Source organism: Rhinolophus ferrumequinum, chromosome 17 (assembly GCF_004115265.2).
Source record: "Rhinolophus ferrumequinum isolate MPI-CBG mRhiFer1 chromosome 17, mRhiFer1_v1.p, whole genome shotgun sequence".
In the NCBI taxonomy this organism is placed as follows: domain Eukaryota; kingdom Metazoa; phylum Chordata; class Mammalia; order Chiroptera; family Rhinolophidae; genus Rhinolophus; species Rhinolophus ferrumequinum.
Window position 1 is genome coordinate 52,668,522 of NC_046300.1, and position 27,469 is coordinate 52,695,990.

The following is a 27,469-nucleotide window of genomic DNA, read 5'->3' on the forward strand; positions in this document are numbered from 1 at the left end:
GAGGGGACTGAAGGATGGACATGCTTTTCCCAAGGTGGAGGAGAGAGATGAGAGCAGAGGGAAGTGTCTGAGCGAAGGCATGGAGGTGGGATCCGGGGAACTGTTATAGACACACACTTGCTTGAGTACAAGAACCCTTGCTGATCCTACTCAGATGGGCTGATTTGGCAATTTGTGCATCTTTGACAAGTAGGCTCACATGGCTTCAACCTGCCTACCAATGTTTAGCTTCAAATTCAGTTACTCTGTCCCTTGTGGATGTCTGCGCAGCGACTGTTGTCAGGTCCATGCTGATATGGAGGGGTTACGGCTCTACTTTTGTTTTTTTTTTTGTCAGTTTATTCTGACTGGGGTCTCTCAGGGCTATGGCAGGGTGGTGTCAATATCTGTGGGTAACAGACATGGAGGGGAGACATGGCTTCTTACAGAGAAGGATTGGAGTCTGGGAAAACGCAGTTAATTCCAGCTTTTTCAGGGGCTGGTTGTGAAGTCGGTTAATTTTGCCCGATTTCCAGCTAGATTTATTGAACATTTGTTGTGTGCCTGGCACACAGCTAGGAGTATTGCTTGCATTATCTAATAACCCTAGGAGTTGGCTTATCTCCATTATCACTATTGCCTAGATGAGAAAACTGAGGCTTGCAAAGGTAATTTGTGCAAGGGCACAAAGCCAGAACAGCCAGAATTCACACCCAAAATGCTCCTTGCAGAAATGCCTATCTTGAGTTTTAAGCCCTCATTTTTTATCAAATATTGATAAAGAGCCATCTGAACACCATTTCTTCTTCCTCTCCTTACCTCTGAAGCCACTGAGTACCCTCCTCCACCACGGTTTTTGAGTCTCCTTCTCCTCCCATAGATTGCTCTCCAGAGAACTCTTAGGTTTCTTCCTATTGAAGAAGCCTAAGAATTCTCTGGAGAGAATCACAGGACTCATCCTAAGACAGGGATTTCTCAGCTCAGAGTGAAGTGGATTGGATATTATATGCAGAACTTATTTAGTTATTTGTGTCAAAACCTGGTGAAAGCAGACATATTTTACAAGAAAGGGGAACCTTTGCACACTAACAGCTGCTGATTGAGCTGAGTTGATTACATTAGCTCCAGTCTCACCTAATAAGGAGGAGGTCCCTTTGGGAGGTATACACTTGGCCCATAAGTTTTGATGGATGAGTTTGGGTAGAGGGAAGCCTGAGATACAAGGAACCTTGGGTATAGGGGAAGCAAAAGTTACCAACAATGCCTCTAGTGAGACAAAGGTAATACCCAGGCTGGGAACAGCATGAGGGCCCTTAGACATTATGCAGACTTTGGAGTTACATCCAGGTTCAAATTGAGCTTTGTCTAGTCCTTACTAGTTGACCTCCAGCAAATCTCTTCCCTTAATCACTAAAGAGGGGAATGAGCCTTCAAATAGTTACTGTGTCCCTACCTTGGGCCAGGCAGGGCTAGGGCCAGGTAATACACTCTCTCCCCCAGGCTGTTCTGAGCGGTTTCCAGAGTGAGGTAATCGCTGTGAACAAAGCACTTCAGCATTGTGTACAAATGTCCTGTTACAGAATGTTACAATCATAAATCGCTGGCTTCTCCTGGGCAACTAACTGCTGGGCTGGAAGCCCTTAACCTCCATCTTGCACAGCCCCTCTTCCTCCAGGAAGCCTGCCTGCCTGATTCCCCTCACCAACCTTGGGTTAGGTGTCCCTTCTTGAGCCCAGGCATCCTGTGCTTCTCCTACAGGCCTGGAATCCAGTCCTGTTAGTGCTGTGTACCCTGAGCAAGTCATTTAACCTCAGTTAAACTCTTGTCATTTGGGGCCAACAGCAAAGAAACTGCTTAGCCCAGCTCTTGGCACAGGGGCAGAGCAGGTTCTCAGGAAATGCTAGCTGCTACCCTTCTAATTACTAAGCTGTTGACAGCAGAGGTCTGGCCTGGGTCTCCACTGTATCCCAGCACCTAGCACAGAACTTGGATGAGTACAGAGTAGGTGCTCATTACATGGTATCGGTAGGCGGAATAATGGTCCCCAAAGATGTTCACATCCTAATTTCCAGAACCGGAAATATTAATTTACATGGCAAAGGAGAATTAAGGTTGTAGATGGGATTAAGATTGCGACTCACTGATTTAAAAATATTCTGGATTAACTAACTGGGCCCAATGTAATCACAAGGATTCTTAAAAGAATTAGAGGAAGATGTGACCATGGAGAACCAGAAGATGACAGTGTGAGAAAGACTCAGCCCAATGTGACTGGCTTTGAAGAATAGAGGAAGAAGCCACAGCCAAGGAATGTGGGAAGCTTCTAGAAGCTGGGAAAGGCAAGGAAATGGATTCTTCCCTAGAGCCTCCAGAAAGGAATGCATCCTGCCAAACCTTGATTTTAGCTTAGTGAGACCTGAGAGGGACATCTAAGCTACAGAACTGCACGATAATACATTTGTGTGTGTGTGTGGTTTTTTTTTAAGACAAAGTTTTGGTAAGTGTTACAGCATCATTAGGAAACTAATATACATGCAAATTACTGTTCATTTCTATAACTACAACTAAGCTGTTTGTGACAGTTGATTTTTACTTTTCTCTCCCATTAGTATATGAACTTCTCAAGGTTAAGGAATAAGTTTGTCTTATTTACCATTGGTTCACAAGCTCAAGGAGGGCCTGGCACACAGCAGACACTAAATAAATGCGATGACTGATAATATATATAATCATTCATATGAGTTAAATTACTATGAATAGTAAACTGTCTGTTTCCTTCACGGTGTCCTCCAGTGCCTAATACAGTGCCTGGCACACAGCAGGAGCTCAGAAAAACCAAAAACCAAAAAATCCTATAGGTGGACGAAGTACCCTCTCTGCAGGCCCCTTTCCCACGACCCACGCTGCCGTCCATGCCCATTCTCTCCAGTTCCCTACTTTTGCACGTCCCTTCACTTCAGGCCCCGGTGACCTTTTCCTTAAGCAGCCGGATGTCTCCCCCCTAGTTTGCTTTACCCGAGGCGGTGAGCAGAGAGCGCTGATTCCCAGGACGCCTTGAAGGCAGTAGGAAGCAGTGGCCTCTTTGGGCTGCAGGGGGCGACCGTGGCCCGGGAACTCCCGCCGGAGGGTTGGGACGGGGCGGGGCTTCGGGGGCGGGTCGGCTCAGTGCGCAGGCGCGGGGCCAGACGCCTCGCGCGGTCAGGGACAGGCGGCCACAGAACAACCGCGGTCGCGGCTCCTGTAGCAGCGAGTTCGAGTCCCACTGCCCCTCCGCTTTGGTTCTCACTCCCTCGGTCCTAGGGCCTCCCCACGCCAGTCTCCGGCCGCTCGCTGCGCATTGCGCACCCCCCGCCGCCAGGATGCCGGTAACCGAGAAGGACCTGGCGGAGGACGCGCCGTGGAAGAAGATACAGCAGAACACGTTCACGCGTTGGTGCAACGAGCACCTCAAGTGCGTGAACAAACGCATCGGGAACCTGCAGACCGACCTGAGCGATGGGTTGCGGCTCATCGCTCTGCTCGAGGTGCTCAGCCAGAAGCGCATGTACCGCAAGTACCACCAGCGGCCCACCTTCCGCCAGATGCAGCTCGAGAACGTGTCGGTGGCGCTCGAGTTCCTGGACCGTGAGAGCATCAAGCTTGTGTCCATCGGTGAGTGCCCTGGCCCAGCCAGGCGCGGGCGGGTGTACCGTCCCGGGGCCGTGCCTGCGCCCCTGGGGAAGGCGGGGGCTGCCTGCCGCGCGCCCCCATCTCGTCCAGTCGGGGGCTGGGTGGGAGCGCTGAGGCCTGGGGACGTGGTCCCCGGGGGTGAGGTGGGGACATAGGAGAACTAGATCCCCTCCCAGGTGCCAACCCCTGGGCTGCGACCTCGAGTGATAGCTCCGGACCGTGTGCCCAGCAGCGCGTCTCTGGAGCTATGTGGGTGGAAGGCTGGAGTTGGGACCGCACGGGGAGAAGTGGGTCTGTGGCATTTCTTTGCACCTGGGGTGCCCCTGCGGGAGCTGGGGAATTGGGAATCTCCGGTCCGCTGTCCTCGCGGTGGGACCCTAGTCCAGGGCTCCGGGAGCGCTCGACTCGCGGCGCCCAGGCTGGTGCGCTCGGCGGCCGCCTAATGGGCGTTGGCTCAGGCCGGAGGAGGGGACTCGGGGCGGGGGGACGGTTCTCTGAGCCTGGGGCCTCCCCGCCCAGGTGGATACCAGGACCTGGTACCCTCCCCCGCCGTCTCCGGAATGGGTGTGGGCCTGGAGGTGGGAAGGGGAGCCGCGGGGGTGTGTCCTCGCTCCCGGGGCTCCCAGCTCTGTTCTGGCCCGGCGCCGCAGGATGAGCCCGCTCGCACCGCTGAAGTTAGAATTTAGAGGTGATGGTGGTAATGGAACTGCTGCCTTGTAGGAGCCCAAACTAGTGGGCACTGTGTGCCAACAACCTTCTAGGTATCTCAATCTGTACACATCCCCCGAGTTGGGATTTTGTTACACCCATTTTACAGACAAGTGTTCCAGAAGTTTAAATGACCGGCCCAAGGTCATGGAAGTAGAGAGGGTCCAGCTGAGAATTGAAGGAAATGGGTGACAATTAAAGGAGACTTTGCCTTCCTCTCTCCGCCCTCCCCACACCAGGGTCTTCCTGAGAGGAGGGAGGGAGTTGGTGTTGGGTTCCTCTCCCTCTGCGCTGGGGAGGAAGAATGAGGGTGAGGTCCTCACTATGCCCCAGGCTAGTGGAGGGCTTCCACGAGGGTCACAGACAAGGCTGCTGAAGGTGTGCGCTGTCACACACAGCTTGTATGTGTGCAGAGAGAGTCTGTGCACACAGCGTGGGTGTGCCTACATTGTGTGTGGGTTCTGCCAGGTGAACCTCTTGCCAGAGAGGAGCTGGCTCAGGCCTGGGTCTGGGGTCTCTTCCGGAGGAAACCAGACCTTATAGTGACCCCAGGGCAGGAAGAAAGGGCGGTGGGTGTGGCTGCTGGGACTTTTCTCCAGCAGCAAAGGGGTTCCCTCTAGGCTGAGTCTCCTCTGGCCTCTCCCTCGCCTTCCCCCACACCTGTCCTAGCAAGTAGGGCTGCTTCCTGGGCCCAAGCAGCTGCCTCCGCCCAGCCAGCCTCCCCATGCAGGGTGGCTTCTCTGCAAAGGGAAGCTGTGCAGCATGCTGTCGTCTTCTTTTGGGAGCCCTTCTCCTATAACTCGGGAAGGAGAACCTCAGAATTCTGGAATTCTTTCCTTTTCAGAAACCAGCTTCCTTTTGAGGAATCTCAAGGCCTTGCTGGGCTCAACTTGGATCCCTTCTTCTTTGTTTTAAAACTGTGTATTTATTTAATTAGGTGAACAAAGAAACTTAAAGTAAACCAGGAGTATCCAAACATGACATGAAATATCTTTAAAAAACAAAACAAAACAAACAAAAAAAACCCCAAACCACAGCACCAGAAAATCGTGGACTGCCTAATTTACCAGCTGTTTACAGAGGCTGCAGCTGCTTCCAGCTTCCCATCAGTGCCCTAAACTTGGGGGTCTCATTCCAGACTTTGGCCCCTTACAGTTTTGTAACCCTCATGATTTTCATTCCTGAACCCACCCAGGCTAGAGTATCCTCTATTATCCTGGCATTCCAAGGTTTACCTCCCCCTTCCCTGTGGGCTCTTGGCAGCTTCTTGCTGTGGACCTCTTCCCACCACAAGTTACATTGTTTTATTTTATTTTCTCCTTTTAAATTATTTCTTGGATTGTATTCCCCGAAGTGGCATTCCTGGGTCAAAGGGCGTGACCACAATTATGATTCCTGTCATTGGCTGCCTAGTTGCTCTCCAGAAAGGTCTCCAGTGAACCGGTTTTCCAGCCCTTGGAGACCTGAGGGAGATGTGCCAAGTGCCAGGATTCCTGTGGGGGCGATGCCTGAGGCCTCTTCCCTCTGCTTCTGGGGCTGTTCTGGGTAATGGCTCTTCAGAAAAAAGTCACATCCCGCTGGGACTTCAGTTCAGGTAGTCACTGTTTATGCTGTGCTGTGTTGTGCTGTTGGTGACACTAACTCCAATGTGGAGGCATGTTAAATGTGTTCTATTGGTCACCCCATTGGTCACCACCTTGAATCCTGGAGTGGTTTCCTTGTCTATGTAACAATCTGCTTTAACAAATCCCCGGGAGGCTGAAGCGCTTGCCCCAGTCCTGGCCAAGTGCTTAGAAAATCGTGGTTGCTGTTATCACTGCGATTGCTGTTAGTATTATCTGTATTTAAAGACAGGGAAACAGGAGTGAAGTAGCTTTTGGAAGTCACCCAGCTAGTAAATGGTGACTAGAACCCGGGTCTGCCCAGCCGTTGAAATTGAGCCTTCAGTCATCTGCCTGCCAGTGTCAGAAATGAGTAAAATACAGTCCCTCGCCCCTGAACACAGAGCCCTTGTCACCCTGTTTTTAAGTGGGATGTTGGGATAATGGCTGGACACCCACACTTTGAGCCTCTGACCTTGAACAAAGCAGGGATCTTAAGGAGGTAGGTGACAGGAATAAGCCCCTCAACTGTGATGAGGGTCCCCTGAGATCAGAGTCATGTTGGGAGGAGAGCAGAATCTCAGGCATCTCCCACCTGGTGTTGAGGTGAATCTGTTGAGCGAATGGCTGCCCTGTCTTCACTGTTTTTTGTGGGGGGAGCTTTTCTGCTACCCAAAGGACGGTGTTTTACTCCACAATCTGGGAAGGTACCTTTGAGTGAATATAGGGGTTTGTATGCTTTGGATAACTCAACAATCTACAGTGCAGGAACCTTTTATAGAGGTGTGTTCGGGCACCCAGCTCTGAGATAAGGAAAGGTCAAAAGCCGCCCGAGGACTGACTTTTCTGCCTACAATTCACTGAAAGATAGCCCTGGCTGTTTATTCACATTTGTGATTCATTAAAAGGTGGGCCCATCCTAGGCTCTATCCAAAAGTTAAAGATTTTCTTCAGTTTCTTGTTATATCCTGGGCAGTTCACAGTGAGGCCTCGGCATATTTAATTTTAGTTGCCTGCCAGAGCTGGCAGTTTTATTTACTTGTTTTTCCAAAAAACCTTCCTGACATTGGGCAGCCCAGCCAACTTGGAGAAAAAGGGGTCTCCCAGCTCAAGAATGACAATCAAGGCTGCCTAGAAGTTTGGGTGGTGTGTTTTGGTTTGATCCTTTAGAAAAAAGGAATTTTTTCCTTTTCAGAGGATGAGGTCTGACCCTAATGTTTACTTAACGTGTCTGTTGCAGGCCAGCGCCCCAGAGCAGGCGGGGTGCTGTGTTCCCAAGACCTTGGGTCACTGGGCAATTTCCAGGGTGGTGGGTCACCGTGCTACTCAGCCCCTTTGTCTTCCTTTTGTCCCACCCCCACCAAAATAATGTACAAATAATTCTAAATTCTACTCTTCCTGAACTACCTAGCAAAATGCCAGTGTGTTTTTTAGGCAATGTAGTTCAGACCCATAGCGTGCTTGAAAAATAGCAAAGTAGCATGCTCTGTCAGAATGAACAAGTTCAGCGCCATCTGCAACAAAGTAACACATTAGTGTCAGAGGTGGCTTTTGTGGGAATTAGAGGATTCTTGGTTTAAATACCACTTGCCACTTAGTAGCTATTAAGACACTCCTGTGCCTTGGTTTCCTTATCACTAAAATGGGGACAGTAACTACCTCTGATAAAAATTAAACAAGTTAACATGTTTTTAAAGTGCTGGAACAATTTGGAGCACACAGTAATTGCAATGTGAATGTTAAATCAGGTGCTGGCCAATAATATTCTCAAAAGGTGCTGGAGGGTTTTCACACTGAAAGAACATTTAATATCTGTGCTGCAATGGGGAAACGAGCTTGGTCGGCTAATGTTAATTATGGGCGGCCCAGAGGTGCCCCTCCTCGGAAGGGGATGACCCTTTTATGTTATGGCTGCCTCAGGGGCCCATTCACACCAGCTTTGTTTCCGAGAGCTGGACAGGAGCTCCGGGCGTCTGGTCATTCCAACCTCCCACCCCGTTCAGGAATCTCTGGGCCAAATCACTTCCAGATGGCAGTTGGGCCTCTGCGCAGCTCCTCCAGCAACAGCGGAGCCAGCGTGCCAGTCAGCAGCCGCCTTCGTTCCTGGAGAGTCTGTGCTGACAGAGGGCTTTGATTTGGAGCCAAATTATGTCTCCCGGGTACTCCCCCTCTCCCTGCCCAGGGTCCTGGTTCTGTGCTGTGAGGCGGGTGTCCCTGGTTAGCTGAGGATGGCTGCCTTGCTCCTTGGGCAGCAGATGCTCAGGCTCAGCCTTTGGGCCCTGCCCGCAGTGGCTCCATGGCCAGGGGTACCACGTCATCCTGCTTTCTCTGTAAATGGCCTCCAGGTCAGCACATACTGGTTGTACTAGATACAGCTGAAGGATTCAGAGTATGGGCCTGACGCTAGACTGCCAGGATTCTAATCCCCTCTCTGCCCCCTCACAGCTGTGCAACGTTGGTCCACTGTCTTAACCTTTCTGAGCCTGTTTCCCCATCTGTAAAATGGAGAAGAATAATAGTTCCTATCTTAGAGTTGCTGAGAGCATTGTATTTGATTCGATTAAGTTATAGCATAATGCTGGCATTATCAATAAGATTACTGTGATTTTGAACCCAAGTGTAGGGTTCATCTATTATTCTGACTGTCATCGGGTGTGTTAGCCGTCCCCTTCCCTTTAGCTTAGAATGTCTGATGAAGATGCCTCCCAAGATCCTTTCTTTCTTCCTTTCTTCATTCAACAAATATACGAAAGATCCACTGAGCGAGGCCCGGTGCTAGAGCCACAGGAATAATGTCATGTCTCTGATGTGCATGACATACTGCTCAGCATGGAGGAGACATGGCGTCACCAGGGAATGTCCTTCTCAAACCTCCAGAGACACACAGATCACCTGGGGACTTGGTTACCAATGGCGGTCCGATTCAGTAGGTCAGGGGTGAAGGCTGAGGTTCTGCACGTGGAACCTGCTCCTACCTTACTTGCTGCTGTCTGTGGACGGACGGTGCTATGAGCAGTGAGGATCAAGAGCACCTCCCCTCAGGCTGGGATGGGGTGGGTAAGTCTGGAGGGCTCCCTGGAGGAAGGGCGGGTTAAGCAGAATTCTAAGCCAAACTAGAATTAGGCAGGTGAACAGACAATTAGCCAGGTGAGCACAGGAGGAGCAGAATGTATCAGGTGGAGGGAGGTCAGAGGGATGGTGGGGAGGTAAGCAGGGGCTGGCTTGTAAGGGACCTTCGGAGGCTGAAGGCTGCCATCAGAGCATCTTCCTTGAGAGAGCTTGGGGGGGTGGCGTGGGGAGGTGAACCCAGCTGCCATGGGTCATCTAATCAGGGGATGTCTCAGCTGTTGCTCCAGTCATTCCTGCAAGAAAAAATTTGTGCACATGCCCCTTTCTCGTATATGTATGTATATTTGTAAGCTATATACCTATGCCACTGTCAGTATATATAGTAAATGTTAGTAAAGCTTAGTTTATTTTTAGATGACAAATCCAGATACAAGATCTGTTTTTTTCCTGGGCTTTATTGGATTATCCTGTGTGCCCTTGGGGTGCAATGTACCCGATTTAGAGGCCCCTGAGTGCCAGTGTTTCTGTATTTCTTTTTTCTTCCCTCCACCCCCATCTTGCCATTCTGCATTTAGTTTCATCTTTAGTTATCCTCAGTTAAAAAGGTGGATCTATAATTAGAACCTCTCCCTCCAACAGTAAGTTGAACCAAATAAATAAATCCAATGGAATGAGCCATTTCAATCTAAATGTATGCTATCCCCTGCTCTTCTGATCATTAAAATTGCCTTTCTACTAAAAGCCATCTTACGTTACTGTTGTAAATGTAGTTATTCGTTAAACATGCTCAGTAATCACCAGATTGGCTCAGTTTATTGTATAATAAACAATAGTACTTTCTTCTTCTGGGGCTTGGGAAGTAACCTTGTAGTTTTACGGTGTCTAGTTTGCTTTTCTTGGGAAATTGAGTGCATGTCTAGGGAGAGAACTTCTTGGAAAGATGATTAGAAAACCAAATGATTCTCTTTATGACTAAAGTGATAAACAGTAGGTGAGAGTAGGTATGATATAAAGGATGGAACCATTGGGTATTTTAATCATGTCCACTTGGTATTGTGATTTTTGTTTTGTTTTTTGCAAGAAAAATACCGAGCTATATCTAAAGTTGCTTTTTTCTAAGAGCCTTACAGCAGTTACCTTAAGTGTGTTCATTTGATAAGTTAGAGGTAGATGGTTGCCATAACTCTTCTGCAAACTTTTCAGTTATAAAAATGATTTGATGAGATTTTCCTTACACCCATTGTCTGACTACAAAATTTACCAAAGAATGCTTGTCTTGCCTGATCCCCTTTTGATCAGTCCCCATGAGGTAGAATGTCCTTAGTCAGAATTTTTTGTACTGGAAGCAAAGAAGCAGATTGGTTTTTTTCACTTAGTCAAGACTGGCCGTGAGACTCAATTATTCTGATAGAGCGGTTGATTTCCTCCCTTCCCCCGATCACCCAAACCTGGCTCAGGTAGACAGCTTGGCAAGGAGAACACAGCCTTTCCTGCATATTCCTTTGCTGTTCCTGGTACCAAAGACACACACTGGTGATGCCATTTGTGTACCAGATTTTGAGGTGTGCACACCCACCCGCTAACACAATAGCCAGCATGCCCCAGGCCTGCTGTCTGCTAAGCATTGTCCTGAGTGCCTTCCCTCTATTCTAATCCTCATTATGAACCCCGCAAAGTGAGTGGCTTTATATCTAGTTCCTTTTACAGGTGAGAACACTGAGGCTCAAGCCTGCCTCACTTCACACCTGCCTGCATCAAGCTGTAAAGTATTTTTTTATGTCCAAGTTGGGTTCCCCACTTGTAAAATAGATACATTGTAACGAGAGACTTCTACTGCTTTAGTGCTGTTCTTTTTATTTTGCTTGAAACGGTGTTCATTTGAATTAGTGAAATTGAAATTTCCTTCTTCAAAACAAAACTTTTTTTCGCCTATTTGCTTTACCTTTTCCAGCACCTTAGAGCTTTAATGCAGGCCTTCTCTCCAGTTCTGGAGACATCTCTCTAGTTCTTTCCCTGCCTTTGTTTGGTTCCCAGGGTTAGTGCTTTCACTGCAGGTTTGGACAGTAGGGACCAGCTGAAGGCAGTTTTGGGGAGCCAGACAGGGCTTTCTTTGTGAGGCCTGGAAGCCAGAGGTGAAGAGGAGGTGTCCTTGGAGTTCCTCCTGGCTGTAGTACTGTGGGGTTCGCAGCACGTACCACTTGGGGGACGTGGAGGGGTTTGTTGATATCCAGCCATGCTGGGAGGCCCTGGTGACAGCCGCCATTGGCACAGCTGTGCTCTATCAGAAATGACCTCACCCCACATCCTTGCCATCTGCTTACCCTTTAACATTAACTGGTGGAAGCTGTGTTTGGTGGTGTTTGCTGGGGAGCAGAACCTGTCTTTCCTGGCTGGCCTTTGTCAGTCTGGCAGCCCTGGCACAAGCAGTCACCTGCTTCCAACCCAAACCAGCAGGCAGCTCCCTACTCATCTTCAAGGAGCCTTGTGGGCAGGCCCCTTGCCGTGTACCAGCGCTGAGCTGTGTGCTCTGGAGCTGAACTTGAGTCCCCCGGGTTTCTCCTGCAGCGGTCCTGAGAGAGAAAGCTGGTCTGGCTGGCCAGCCGAGACTCGACTCCACTCGCTGCTCAACTCCCCAGAATTTGCAGGGCTGGCTTGTTGAAAGGTCTGGGCGTTAACACAACACTCCTGTTCTCCCTTTCTGAAGGCCCTTTATGCTGGCATGAATTCCTTTTCTCATGGAGATCTGAAAGCTCTTTTGACTAAATGGGTCACCTTTCTGGGTATTTTCATAAGGCTGGTCAGCTTTTGCCACGCCAGACAACTTTTCTGGAATTTCCGTTCCGATAGAAAGGCAACCAAAGAGGTTGGGAATTATTTGGAACACTGTGGAATTTTGGCTTTTGAGCCATAGGGAAATGGGTGGGGATGTGTGGCAGGCACTATGTACATTTGCTGCAGCCCATAAATTCAGATTTCAAGATTAAAAAAGGCAAGCAGCAGTCCGCTTTCCTTCTGACAAACAGGAATGGTGTTACTTTCAGCCACATGCTGCTTGTGACCCAGGCAGAGACAGGCCTCCCAGGGAGGCTGAGGTATGAAAGGATTCTCCAGGGCTAAAATCAGATTGCTCCATCTCCTCTACTGCCCCCAAGAAAACAGTCAAGTTCTTATCATGTTGGTACTGCACTCCTTGTGTGAATCACCCTGATTTCCCTGTGTCTCCCTGAAGTGATTTATAAGATATTCCAGGGAAACAAGAATTATTTGGCATTCTGCAGCCTGTTGGGAGCTTGACTGGGCCTGGTGTTTCTTGCTCAAGAGAACAGTGATTGTTTCCTTGGTGGGGGGAAAATAGGCCAGAAGCAGGGGGCCAAGCCCGGCCCCCCCAGGGGAACCTCAGGTGCTGCGGTTGGACTCCGATTCCAAGAGGGCTTTGTGACTTGGTGGTTCTGTTAATTGAACAGAGTTCTGGGTTCTCTTTATGAGATTCCTCATCAGAAGAGGCAGAGGCTGCAAGATCACAGATGTACTGCAGGTGGACAGGGGGCCCCTTGGTGGGGCTTCCAGCCATCCACGGGGCAGAACCAGTGAGCCTGGCTGGGTCGTGCCTTGCAAGCACCTGGGCAGTGGCTTGTCACATTCCTTATCTCCACTAAAGGAGGCAACTGGCCGGCCCCTGGGGAGCCTTCTCCAGTCAGGGAGTCCTTTACAGGAAATGATCCAGGTTTCATGTTACACTTCCTGCAGCCCTGGATCTCTTACCGTAATTGCCTCTCCTGTGCCTTTTTATTTTTCTCCTTGCGACATCCATGGGGAGTTACACCTGAGGTAGGAGGGCATGAGGCCCTCTCCTGGACACCCACAGTCTCCCCACCCCCACCCCATGCCATTCCATAGCTTCCTGAGCTGCCCTGGTCTCCTAACTTGCCTGTCTTGCTCTCCCACTGGGTCATGACTGCTCCGGGGGCAGGCCCTGTAACTCTTGTTTACCTATGTGGCTCTGAGCTCAGCACTTAGTAGGACTATAATAAATAATTTATTAAATAAATAAACAACTTCTTGCATAGGTGGATTGAATAATAAGTTTGGTATATTGATTTGTTTGTAATATATTTGCTTTTAGAAAATGCAGAATAGTGATCCTTTGCAACCTGTAGTGAAATGGGGGTGAAGTGTCATGATCCACTGGGCCGGGGTCCCAGTAAAATACCTCATTTTGGGGATGGCGATGTTGAACTTAGAGAACTCAACACTTCATAGTCAGTCTCCGAACATCTGTAATTTGCTTCAGTTATTAGATAACAAGGCCTTTTCCAAGCTGCCAAGTGAGGCTCAGAAAATGAATAAAAAGGAAGCCGCTGAGACTCGCTATAATCATAGTAATAGATAGTTTCATTAATAATAGTGTATATGTATATTGAGCACCTCCTAGTACCAGGCATTGTGATAAATGCTTTCCAATAATAGCTAAACGAAACCTCATTGCAACCCTGAAATGTAGTTATTGTTGCAGTCCCCATTATACAGACAGGGAAACTGAGGCACACCCAAGTGCCGGAAGACTGACTCAAACCCTTGTCTGAGATTTTCGTCCCTAAAGGAAAGTCATCAGCTCATCATGTCTTCGAAATTCACTTCTAACAAGTTTTTTTTTTTTTTGACATTAAAAAGTTGCATTTGTAGTTCTTTGTAAAAAAAAAAAATTGCAAGAACATGAAGAAATACAAATTAAAAACACATCACCTGTGAAGAATCTTAAGAAATCTCTTTCTACTTTGAGGGAGTTTTGCTTACAGCTGCCTTTCGATCTGATTGAGGAAGAGAAAGATGCATTTTCTCAGGAAAAAAGAGATTGTGGACTGGAATTGTTTTGTGAAATCGTTTCGGTCATACTGATGGTTGTAGCAAGACCCATCCTTGAGTTATTGCTGAGCTGTGGCCAACATTCAAATTGGAGGTCTTAGTTGAAGCTCATTATGGTTTGCAAGTCTCCCTTGGTCTAGAAATACGATTTGGTCAACCACGGAGTAGGAGTGTTCCAGCCATTTTCTGTCTTTTAAAAATCTTCAGGGACCTACTTTTATTGGGACTGTCAGTGTCTCAATAGTTATTATGTTTGGTAACTCTTGTGACCTGGTCTCATGTTTAGCGCAGCATAGAAATTCATTTACCTTTTAGTTGCTCAGCTCCATTAGCAATTTAAATGTATCTCAGATATGTCTTTAACATACTGTAGGTGGGAAGCTTAGTTCACTCTTGCCTGCCTGGGAACTTTTAGTAATCTGAAAATTATATGCAGCCTTCATGGGATTGGTTTTTTTGGAGACATCATTTTCCCAGCAGCCTTCAGGACACCAGGTCTATGGAATCATCTTGTCTTGATCTTGTTTGAGGCAAAGGAGATGGAATGGAAACCACTTCTGGATACAGATTGAGCCACTTGAGTGTATGACTATGGGTCAGTTAGTCCCTGCTACTTACTCGCTGAGAGACTTGGGGCAAGTTGCTTGACCTCTCTGAGCTTCAGTGTCCCAGGCTATAATAGTACCCCACTCCTGGTGTTGTTGAAGATTAAATGATACAATCCCTATAAAGCATTGGGCCAGTCCTTGGCAGGTAGTAAGAGCTGGCTGTCGCCTTCCTTCTTCGCTCCCCCCTCCACCTAATTCCTGGACCTATGGTGACCCCCTCAGACTGGAGGAAGAACTGACTTATCTTGGAAGGGGAAAGGTGGGTGGGAATACACCCAAAAATTGGTCAAAGATACATCATACCAAATGGGTTGTTTTTAGAAGAAGTGACCTGGGTTTTTGAGTAAGCTGTTGGTTAGGAACCATGGGCCAGAGGCATTTGCTGGTCTTCTGGCCAAGCTTCCTTTAAGGATAGAAAGCAAGATGTCTTTTCAATGCCTTCCCTCCTCACATTCACTTTTGTCCTGTTTGGCTAATGGATCTTTTTTTTTTTTTTTTTTTTTTTTTGTTAACTAGCTCCTTTGCCCCTCCCTTCTTTCTTTAATCCTTTCTTTTTGTCTCTAGGGCTGTCCTTCCCTTCCATTTCTTTCTTTCCTGGCTTTGCTCTCGTGGAAGTGACTGTAATGCAATCCAGGTGACGTGCAAGCACGCAGGTCTGAGTTCTGGTTCTGCACCTTGAGAGCTGACTGACCTCAGCCAGCTGTTGCATCTCTAGGAGCCTGTCTTCCATATGCACAATGTGATGAAATGTTCTGCCTTACTGAGTTCTAAGGTGTAACGAGTACGTGCATCCAAAGCACCACCCTGGACATAGGAAGCGCTCAGTAAATGCCAGGTGCTACTATTGTGGTGATGGCATTAACATCATTACTGGGAAGCCCACACCTCCCACTTAGCCTTTTCAGGGCTTGAGCAAGGAGGCTGAAGGAGGAGCAGCAGTGCTGGAGGTGAGGCAATGCTGCCTGCCCAGTGTGCTTCCAATCTGGAGCAAAGGGCCGTGTACCAGCTGCTCCCACCGCACCCTCCACACGCACCCCTGGAGCCTGACTGGTCCCTTCCTTGCTCTGGGCACTGCTTTCTCTCCCTGCTAGTCCTGGCCCTTGGACCTCTGGAATCATCATCGTAGGGCTTCCTGTACCACCTGCCAGGATTTTTGCTGCCTTGGGTGTGGTCTTTAACTCAGCACTGTCCAACCTGGTGTCCCGGAGCTGGTGACAATATTTTTACAGTAGTGCTTGGAAACTGGACACCTGGGGTCACACCCTGTACAAACAGTATCAAGGTTGCTGGGCCACAGTGGCCGGTGGAGGCTGGCAAACAGCAAAATCTGTGGCTCCTAGGACCAGAAGGGATGTGGGAGGTTGGTGGTTGGGGGGATCATTCTCAGTTCTTTTCAGGGGTACGCTAGTCTTAGCCCTGCCAGGCCAAAGGAATCTGTCTGTGTCTGGCGGACCTACCTGCTTCCTTCCCTCAGTTGCCTCTTGAAGACAAGCTTCCTGCTGTTTCTTTGGTTGGGCCAGGTTTCAAATATTATAGCCTTTTAGGGGAGTGTCATTTTTAGGTCATCTCTTGTGGGGGCAGAGAATACCCAACACCTTTCCTAAAGGTAGAATTTGTGAGGGTTTTACTTGAGTGAGTGACTAATGCAGATATTCACATTTTAATGACGGGAAATTAGTCAGCCTGGGTGCTGTTTCCATGTGACAAGATAAAAATTTACACACTTGCACAATAGCTTTTGTTTCACCAGCTACTGAAGTTGACCATCAATTAGGCGTTATCAATAAGATCAGCAGGTGTTAATCTGCTCTGCTTCTGGAGACCAGTTTCTGATCCTGAGAAAGACCCAGAACAAGCTGGATTTGGCAAGATTGTGGGTCCCAAGCAGATTGCAGGACCCAGACACTGGATCCTAGTCCGAGCCTGCTTCTACCAGTACTGGCACCTCTCAGCTTTTTTACCCATCTGTACAATGGGAGAACTGGACTTGGTCTATGTTTCCCAAACTTTCGTCATTTGTAAAGGAGCCACTGTTACTATTTTTGCCATAGCCCATGCTTGTGTCTATTTCATTTTCTCTTAACATTTTCCCCCTGCAGTTGGTTTGCTTTTGAAACAAATGTATTTGAAAAGGAGACTCTGTGTCACTATCATAACGGAAAAACAGTGTCACTAGGTAAATCGAAGGTAACCATAAATAAACCCAAAACAGTGTTATTAAATTCCAGCTAGGCTGTTGCCTATTCTCAGTGGGAGGCCTAGCCTTTTGGTTAAAAAGTAGAATTAGCCAGAGATAGAGTGGTGTTCAGAGTAACTGAGCACCACACTGAGCCTTTCTCCCTGACCTACTCAGAAGGATTGAGAAAGAAATGGAAAGAGAATAGTGTTCTCTCTGGTTCAGAGGGACTGATAGAGGGTCCCCAGATATATTACTGCTCAGAGGAGTAATATATAGGTGCTTTGTTCAATAATTACTTGTGGCGCCTTTCCTGAGTGCCGGAAGTGTGCCAGGAACTGTGGAAGCAGCTAGGAGGGGAGGGGCTTGGGCCTTGGGCGCTGACCTGGATCACTGACCTTGGGAGCCCACGGTCTAATGGGAGTCAGAGAGTGGATTGGGTGTAAAGTGAAGAGCAGGACAGGCCACAGAGGTTTCAGTAAGAAAACTACAGAACTAAGTTTTTTTGTGTGGAGAGGTTGTTTAGAAAATACTTTTTAATTTGAATTTTTTTGAAATGAGCGATAAACCTATTTCAGTTCAGAATGATTCTAGAGAAACTAAATATATTAAAGTAGTATCATTGTTGTTCTTGTAGTGTTAAGGTAACGATCCATCTTAACCCTTTTTGGAATGGTAATCAACCTTATTTCCCCAAAACCTGATTTGAGTTTTGAGCTCTCTTGGTGTCCACGTCAATTGAAGTAGATAAGGTAAAACAAAATGGCCTGAATTTTTGCAACACGAATTTTTTCCCTCTGATCAGCATGCCCTGTCATTTCTGCAAAGCAAGATATACCCCGAGATTGGACCTCTGAAATGCCTCAGGCTAAACCCTAGGAATGAATGGTATTTTTGAGGTAGTAGGGTATGAGGCTGAGTCTGAATTTTCTGTCCATCTGCTAGCTGAAGGCTCCACCTGCTTCCCTTGGATTTCTGGGAAGAGGGAAGTTGTGCTTAAGAGTCAGGACTTGGGAGTCAGGCAGCTCTGGGATTGAATCTGGGTTTTACTGTGTCATCTAGGATAGAGTTACACGATTTCTCTGGAGGCTCAGTGCTCAGTGTTCTCTCCTGTAAACTGGGGATAATCATAGATTTACCTGTAAGAGTGGGTGTGAAGATTTAATGAGCTAAATTTTATAAAGTACTTGCAACATAGGAAGTATTCAGGAAGTGCTACCAGGTAATCCCACACTTTTCATATATATATATATATCTATATCTATAGATATATATATATTTAAACTTTTATTTAAGTGTGTTTTTCCAGGACCCGTCAGCTCCAAGTCAAGTAGTTGTTTCAGTCTAGTTGTGGAGGACGCGGCTCACAGTGGCCCATGTGGGGATTGAACCGGCAACCTTGTTAAGAGCACCGCGCTCTAACCACTGAGCCAACTGGCCGCCCCAATCCCACACTTTCCTGATGGAAGGAGGCGGGTGTTTACTACTGTAGGCTGGTGAGTGGGGTAAAGGGGATATCAGATATGGGTTTGGTTCACTCATGCTGATTGGCAGCAGGACATTCAGAAGGGATATGAGGTTTGGGACACATGATGCCATGACCCCTAAGGTAGTGTGTGGGTCAAATCAGGATGAAATGGACAAGAAGAAGAGCCTTGGGGGTGGGGGACAATTAGAATCCTTTCAGCTGCAAGGAATGGGACCCCAAAGTAGCTCACCTGCCAGGAAATGAATTGCGTCCCATCAGCAAGGGCAGACAGAGAGGGGGTTATGGGTTTCTGGGACCCAGTGGCTCAGTGATGTCACCAAAGACCCAGGTTCTTTGGGTCTCAGCTCTCTTGGTTTCATTACTTCTAAGGCCGATTCCCTTGTGGTTTCCCATTGCAGAGAGTTTTCATGAGGTTGAATGATAGTTCTTGGGAGTTTCTTATGAGCCAAGAACAACTTTTTCAGAAGCTGGCAAAGGACTTTTCCTTATGTCTCATTGGCCCACATTGGATCACATGGCATTTTTGAACCCGTATCTGGCAAGGGGGACAGATCCTCCCAGAATGGGGAGGCCTTCTCCGGAGCTGGGGTGCAGTCGCGCCCTGGGTCCCTGAGGTGCTCCTGCTCCCTCCCCCCACAAGGCTTCCTCCATGCTAGTTCAGTGCGGGAATACCACCCGTGTCAGTTGTATATCTGCATCGCGTTTATTGTGTGTTCCCCCTAGTTAGGAGTAATACGGTTGACCCTTAAACAACACAGGTTTGAAATGCGTAGGTTCACTTATACACAGTTTTTTTCAGTAAATACATGTACTACTTTCCACCAGCAATTGGGAATCTGTGGGTTTGGAGGGCTGACTGTATGTGTTGATCTTCACCATTTTACACAGGGGTCTGGAGCACCTGAGGATTCTGGTATCCTCTGGGGCTCCTGGAACCAGTACCGTGGATATCAAGGGATGACTTAAGTTTTGGGGGAGTCAGACGTTATTGTGCAGTTATATATAGGGCTTCAGTGCCCCTAACCCCTGCATTGCTCAAGGGTCAACTGTATATGTTTTTGCACAGGAACGGGAAAATTGCATACAAATAATGAGAGGAAAAATTGCTTACAGTCTCCCTGTCCAGAGATAACAAAGGAATTGTTAACATTCCCTGTCATTTTTCTATACACGTATGCATGTAACCTTTGTACATAACTTAGGAGCCAGACTGTGTGTAGTGTTATATTCCATCATTTGATATTAATTTCTGTCATTAAATGTCACTTAAAAACTTGTTTTCTTATAACACTCCATCATAAAAAGGGCTTATCCTTTTAAAATAAATAATGTCAACAAAAATGGAATGTAGAGCAACAAAAATGAATCAACTAGAACTCTGCTTAGTTTGGGTTCTCCCGAGAGTGGGCTGGCCACGAGGACCTGCACTCAAGGGGAGCAGGAGGGAGGGCCGGCCAGGGAGCCAGGGAAGAAGACCCAGTACTAGGTGAATTATCAGGATTGCCACTGTGGGCGGCAGGACCTCAGTTCTTCTGGGACCTCCCGAGAAGTATGTAGAACACCTCTGGAATTGTCCACCTGGCGGAGGACAGGAAGCTGGAGATCTAACAGCTCTTGCTCCCCAATGACGGAGCATTAATTCCTTTGAACTTCAGGCTGGGCGCCCGTGCATGTCGGCTCTGCTGGGGCAAAAAGGAAATAGAAAAGCCTTGTGCTTGAGTTGGTAGATGGTCTCGGGAGGTGATCTGAGCTGGCACAGAACTGCCCTCGGTGACTGTGGCTGAAATCAGACATGGGCCAAGATGGTGGCAGGCACCAGCAGTGTCTCTGAATGTATCACACTGGATCAGTTTTACAATGTTGCACAGAAAAAGCTAATTGCAGGAAGATACACATGCTGCGATATTGTTACGTAAAGATTTTCATATGTGATAGAAATACAGATATGTTCATGAGCATGATCATCACCAAACTTTGGATAGCGGTTGCCTGGGGGAGGGGGAGAGGGGTATGCAATATGCGGTCATGAAGGGGTGTGCAGGGGCTTGCAACTCGTTGTAACTTTGTATTTCTTCAGTTGCGTGGTGGTTATATTGTATTTTTTTTCTGCCACCCCTCTCCCCTTTGTGTGTATGTTTGTTGGAAATATTTCCCTTATAAAAAGTATATCTAAAATTTTAATGCTGGTGCAATGCATTGCTTAACCAAGGGAAGGGAGAAAAGTGCCCTACTTTTATTATTTTGTTTGTTTATTTTAAAGACAAGCTTGGGCCTAACTTGTAAGAAAGAAAACAGATCATCCTCAAGATGTCAGGATGGTATTAAGACAAAAGACATTCACACAGCAGGATTTCTCTATCCTACTCCTCAAGTGTGTGTTGAAACTCCTGAGCTAATAACCTTAGAATGTAAGTCCCCTCCCATGGCGTAGCTTGTGAACATGGCAGGCTTTAGTTTCTCAAAGGCAAAGCGAGCATTAAACATTTGCTTCCGGGAGCTTCCAGTCAATTGCTTATTGTCTAAGTGAAGGAGTTATTTCTCAGGGAAATAGCTCAAGGGACTGTTGAAATATTTCCATTGCCCTTAAAAGTAGTAAAATCCAGAGTAAGGGATGGTTCGACAGTGGAATGAGTGTTACGAGAGAGTGGCATTCTAGGAACACCTTTGTATTCTGGCCCAAATCAAGTCTGTCCATTTTGTGCTTTGGCGGTCCCTAACTAGGGGGCTGTGGCCTTAGTGTCCCAGAACTCAGAAGTGTTTATTGTTTAAGAAAACTAATTTATTGAGGTATATTTGACATACAACAAATGACGTATTTAAAAGTGTACAGTTGGAAGGCAACAAAAGCAAAAATAAACAAGTGGGACAACATCAAACTAAAAGCTTTCGGCACAGCAAAGAAAACCAACAAAATGAAAAGGCAACCTACCAACTGGGAGAAATATATTTGCAAATCATGTATCTGATAAGGGGTCAATATCCAAAATATGTAAAGAACTCGGGTAACTCAATAGCAAAAAAACCCAGACAATCCAATTTAAAAAAATAAGTGAGCAGAGGATCTGAGTAGACATTTTTCCAAAGAAGACGTTCAGATGGCCAACACGCAGATGAAAACATGCTTGACATCAATAATTGTCAGGGAAATGCAAATCAAAATCACAATGAGGTATCACCTCACACCTCTTAGAATGGCTGTTATAAGAAAGATAAGAAATAAGTGTTGGCAAGGATGTGGAGAAGAGGGAACCCGAGAGCACCGTTGGTGGGAATGTAATTTGGTATAACCACTAACAGTATGGAGGTTCCTCAAGAAATTAAAATCCAGCAATTCCACTTTTGGGTCTTTATCCAAAGGAAATAAAAATACTAACTCGAAAAAGATATCTGCACCCTCATGTTCATTGCAGCATTATTTACAATAGCCAGGACATGGAAACAACGTAAGTGTCCATTGATGGATGAATGTGATTGGTGGTTGCCAGGTGGAGGGTGGACAAAACGGGTGAAAATGGGGTTACATGGCTGATGGTTGAAGAGGATCAAAAAGTACAAACTTCCAGTTATAAATAAGTCCTGGGATGTAACATACAGCATGGTGATTATAGTTAATAATACTGTATTACATATTTGAAAGTTGCTAAGAGAGTACTGTATTGCATCTTAAAAGTTCTGTCAAAGAACAAAAAATTGTCATTGTGTATGGTGACAAATGTTAACCTGCATTTATTGTGATCATTTTGTAAAAAAAAAAAAAAAGAAGTGATTGTACACACTGAACAGAGGGCAAAATCTCAAGTTCTAAGTATCAGTCATGTGCCGTGTTTCCTGTTTTGCTCTGAAAGAAGAGCCTTGCTGAGTTTCTGACTGTCAGAATGACTTTTAAAAAAGCATAGTTTGATAGGTTTTGATACACACACACACACATACATACATATATGCACACACAAACATTAGGAAATCATTACCATAACCAATGTGGTAAACATATCTATCCGGCCCCAAAAGTTCCTTTGTGTCTCTGCCTCTGTGTAATTCCTCCTTCTCATCGTTCCCTGTCCACTCCCATCCCAAACAATTACTGATCTGCTTTCTGTCACTAGGTCAATTTGCATTTTTCAGAATTTTATGTAAATGGAATCATTCAGTATGTAATTTTTTTTTTTTTATCTTTTTCCTTTTACTCAGCATAATTACTCTGAGATTCATCCTTCTCGATGCATGTATCAACAGTTCATTCCTTTTTCTTATTGAGCAGTATTCCATTGTACGGTTTTACTGTAAGTTGTTTATACATTTTTCTGTTGAGGACATTTGGGTTGTTTCCAAACAAGGCTGTTATGAACATTGTTGTACAAGTCTATGTATGGACGTATATTTCCTTTTTTTTTTTTTTGAGTGAATGGTTGGATCATATGGTAGGTGTATGGTTAACTTTTTAAGAAACTGCCAAACCCTTTTCCAATTTTTCCATTTTGCATTTCTACTGACAGGGTTTGAGAGTTCCAGTTCTTGCACATCCTAGCCGCAAGAAGTGTTTTTTTTCCAAGATCGTGTTTTTTAACCTGGTTCATTAAAGTAGTTGTGGCTTTAGTGACTTTATTTCACGGTCTTCCGTGACAAAGCTTTTCATTTTCACTATTAACAGATTCTGGTCCTAGCAGTCTCAGGAAAACCCTGAGGCTGTGATGGGACCAGCCTGGGTCACCTGCCCTCTCTTCAGTCAATCACTGGCTAGGATGTGCGCTGTTGGATAGGCTTAACCTGTCCTCCCCTGCCCCACCTCCAAATCTGGGACACTGAAGAGGTTTGGCGAATGGACATCGGAGGCTTTTCACACTGGATAACTGCTACACTAAATGGCTATTTGTTCTTTAGAAACCCCCTTCATTTTATGAAACTCTGGTGTCACTGGCTGTGACAGTGTATGGCCTGTGACTTAGGGTAATCACCTGTGTCCCCTTCTGGAAACTGAAGATTACCTCTTCACCTCACAGGCAGATCAAAGAGAAAGAAGACAAACAAACAAACGCGTGTAAATTGTAGCATGCTTGAGGTTTCATTTAAGCTGTCTATATAATTAAAAGGTGTTAGTATAAAATACTGACTTCAAATTTAAGTGGCATCCATGCCTTTTAAAATACCAGCTAACTTAATTTGTGATCCTTAGTCTTGCAGACGCATTGGATTTCTATCTAAAGAGGGTGCAAAATGGCAGCTTTGTGAAAGCAACAGGTACCACCACCTCCCTTTTTTTTCAAGGAGGACGAGTTGAAAGAAAGAATGAACATGTGAGAAATAAGAGGTTTGATTGCCTTCCAGGGCCTGTGTTGAGGGAGAGGAAAATGTAGCTCAGCCACAGTGACTCTCCCCAATTAAAAACTAAAAAAAGATCGCAGTTATGGGGCTTGGACTCCTGACAAACCAGCAGCCTCAGTCATTTTGAGTGTTATTCCAGATTGGGAGATTCTGGTAGGAGGACAGTGGAAGCTTCTAGAATTCCTCGTTGGATAGTGAGAATAGCTCCTCCTCAGCTGGAGGAGGCCACCCTATTCACAGATGAGCTGACCACATGTGAAGTCTGGCCCAGCACAATCCCTACACTTGGCTTGGGATAGCAACATGGGAGAGATTTTTATGGGGATTTACTTTCTACAGTGATACACTTTCAAATGAGTCCATCCTTTTCTCACTGGTGTTCTATTCCACAAAGCTTAATTGTTTAGGCCCCATAAATTTAAGCCTCTTAATTAATTGACTCAAGACTTGGAGCAAAGGTGCTTTTCTGTATAAAGAATCTGTGGCCTTACGTGCTTCTGACTCACTCGGATAAATGGGGATCCTGGAGCACGGAATGAGAAGAACATGGAGAAGGCACACCTATTTCTTATTCTGACTGTGCTCTTCATCAGCTATGTCTTTGGGCCTCAGTTTTCTCATCTGTAAACTTTGAGCATTGACCAAAGTCAGGGTCAGCAGACAGCTGGCCCTCTGGCTGCGCTTGTTTCTCTCCATGGCGGATATTGCCAGGCAGTCATGATGTTCTTTCCATGGAACATTTGCTCCAGGCAGTCCTTTGGTCCTTGAGGCGAAACCCATTTATCGTCTTGATGAAACAACGTGAATTTGAACCCCCCTTTATTTATGATGGTTTGGATTTTACCCTGTAAAGAGCCTACAGAGCACGTTATGCCCAATGGGTGGCTGGTGTTGGCTTCAGGTTCACGTCAGCCGCACTCAGCCCCTTACTGCTGACTGCTTCTCTTCACGCCCCCTTCCCTTCGCCTTGCTCTTTCCTCTGCTTGACCACTCATTTTTCCTGGAGTTCAGGGACCTATTCAGATGCCTCTTCCCTTGTGGAACCCCTCTTTAAATCCCCCATGTAGTATCAGTCATTTCTTCTGTTGCTCCCACAGCACGGTACCCATAAATTAAAATGCTTCTAAAATGGCCATGATACTGATTTTAAAGCCAGGAGCCCTCCACCAGACCAGCCTCCAGCCCTTGGACTTTCTTAGATCACCATCACAATTTCTGCCCGCTGGAAGTACCAGTATTATTTCCTGAATACTTTTTCTTTACATCTACTCATTTTTATGTTCCTTTCCTTCAAAAGGAAATTGTAGAACAGGATCATCAATGGAAAATCACTATCACTTGCCATTAAGAATAAGTAACTATAAAAATAAAATCAATGAAAACCGTAGTGTTAATAAATTCTTGAAAATATTGTTGGAAACTCTGAGCCCAAGGCCTGCTTAGAATCAGAATCTGATGCTTTGTGAACACCCCCAACTCCAGTAATTATCGCCTCCATCACTGCTTTGTCTGTCCTGCTCCTTCTTGAGAAAGGCTGTGCTGACTCCCAGTAGGGACCCCGCACCTGAAGAAACTCAGGTCTGTGTACATATTGTTGAACAATTTGATCCTATAATCCCGGCATCCCATGTGAGTGCCTTTGTTTACTGCCCAAAGTAAGAATTGCATAAGGATTATCAGAAATAGTGAGTGGAAAATCAGACGTGTTTTGGCTTTGGTTGGCTTACTGCCTGTGACTGGGGGGAAGGACTCATTTCTTTGCTTTGCTGAATTAGGATTTGATAGATGAAAAAAATCATATAGAAAAGGGATTCCAGTCTTGAACAAATTCTTATGAAAAATGGTGTCTTTGTTCTTTGCACCTTTAATCTAGGGGAGGCCCAATGATGCAGACACCCCATTTCATAAATGGGAAAACTGATGCCCAGAGGTTAACAGTTGACCTGGGGTTAGCCTGCCTGGGATGAAACTAGGTTACCACCCTCACACCTTGTTTTCCCATCTAGTGCATTTTTTATCAGACTTTGCTTCACTGTAACTCAGGTTGCAAACAGTGACAAACAGACTTAGCCTTCTTGGGCTCTGATAATGGGAGCTTATTGGGGGCTCTTTACCTCGCAAAGGATTCAGAAGTGCTCTGATTTGTTCTTGGAAAGATGCCAGTCTCTTTATTGCCTAGTCTCCTTTTTGCCCAGAATGGTACTGTTTTATTGGTGGGTGGGGAGTTTCAGGATTTGGCCTCACCAGTTGTTCAACACCAGTATGTGCTTCCACAGGAGGTAAAATCTCACATTGTGAGGAAACGCACAGAAGCAAGCCAGATCCTTGGGGTGCTGTGACAGCAAATCCCCCAGCTGTGCTGAAGTATCTGACCTCTTCAGCTCTCCTGCAGGATTAGTGTTTGTTGAATGACAGTACAGCCTGACCCAGGGAGCAAAAGCAAATAGGACAGTCACTGAAACTGCAGGGGCATGTGAGTACAGTTACATTGTACCACGTAGAGCTGGCCTCTGACCAGCCCCTGATGGCTGTTTGTACCCCACTCTTGTGGAGCCAGTGGCCTTCTTGTTAAGGCGGGTGGGCAGCCTCCTGGCTGATGCCTGCAAGACCTGATGGAAAGCGGGTTAGATCTGAGGACATGCTTTCTTTAATGCATACTTTCTTTCCCTCCATTCATATATGAAAGCTGAGTATATCTGATTTTTTTCTCTCTAAATATTTTGATAAATCTTGATTGGTTTTTTAGATCACAAAATAGACACCTTTCTCTCTCTCTTTTTTTTTTTTTTTGTGAAAGTTTGATCGTTACAGATACTGATTTAGAATATAATTTGAGTGCTAACCATAGCGATTGGGTGCCTACAATGTCCCCGGCAGCTTTTCATGCCTCATCTCAGTTAGTCCTCACACTGAGGTCTGAAAAATGGTGTTAATCTCCATTTTATAGGTGAGGAAACCATTTGCTCCATTTAAGGTTACCCAGCTAGTCAGCAAGTGGCTGAGCCTAGCTTCAGGTCTGGAGGAATTCTGGAGACTAGAGCTGTGTGGTGACAGAAGGATTTCACTGGATTCAGAATCATTTTACTTATATTACAGTGAAGAAAGCCATAGGATTATTCTCATTGATAAAACAAGAAGACATGTGCTCAGGGAGCTCCAACGATGAATTATTGTCAGGTGTGTGCATCCATCTCAGGCCGCTGAGCGTCCCTGGTCTGCTAGGTTAGTCTCTGAGCCAAAGGATCATTGTTATGCTAAGATGCACCTGGTCTCATTGGGATTCTGGCTGGGCTGAGAGGGCTCCTTGCTTTTCCTAACAACCCTCTCCCGCCACTCACACCACCCTTGGGGCAGGCCTAAAAGCTCTAAGGCAACCTTTTTATTCCTAACGTAGTTTCCAAATAATAGGTAACTTATCCATCCCTATTGCTTTGGTACCTTAGGTCAGTTAACTGCTGGAAAACTGACATACCTGCCTTGCATATGTGCCTTGAGCCCCACACAGCCTGAACTACAGCCTGGGGATCTGCAGAGCCTTGTGTTAGCAGCTGAGATTAAAGCAGTTGTGTGATTGTGCGGTCATCTGGGCTGTGCTTTGCAAGCCTCCCTCACAAATCCTTGTTTGACTTATCTTTGTGGAGTCCCCGTAAGAGGCCTACAGCCTGTGTTGACTGACTGGCTGGGTGGTCCCAGCCACACCACTGAGCTGTCAGGCAGCGCTGGAAGGGGCTCGGAAGGGGCTCGTCCAGCTGTGTTGCCCTGAGCACCCTCGTTGCTTGTTTTTTAGAGTTCTGAGACTCATTAGAGAGGTTAGAGATTTTAGCATTCTTGAGATTCTTTCTGTGGCCAGTTTGGTAAACCATTTCATTTCTTCAGTTTCTCAGTTGCCCCCATTCGTTCTTTCCCTTGCCCTTCAAGGGACGGCCTTAGGTGCAGTCCAGTTTCGCATTCTCGGCAAAGCCCACTGTGTTTGGTTTGTATGGGTTTT

At 46.4% G+C, this 27,469-nt stretch overlaps 1 protein-coding gene across 6 annotated transcripts in view; it reads left to right on the top strand.

Annotated features, from left to right (window-relative positions):
- The first annotated feature begins 3,160 nt into the window (after positions 1 to 3,160).
- The window catches only part of FLNB (filamin B), a 124,875-nt gene continuing 100,566 nt past the window's right edge, over positions 3,161 to 27,469 (top strand). For 2 of the 6 annotated variants that reach the window (XM_033132802.1, XM_033132803.1), the window contains exon 1: positions 3,161 to 3,630. In XM_033132802.1, coding sequence (XP_032988693.1) covers positions 3,339 to 3,630 — 292 coding nt within the window. In that variant the 5' untranslated portion in view covers positions 3,161 to 3,338. The remainder of the gene's footprint in view (positions 3,631 to 27,469) is intronic. The other 4 variants (XM_033132805.1, XM_033132807.1, XM_033132801.1 and 1 more) reach the window with 3 other exon arrangements.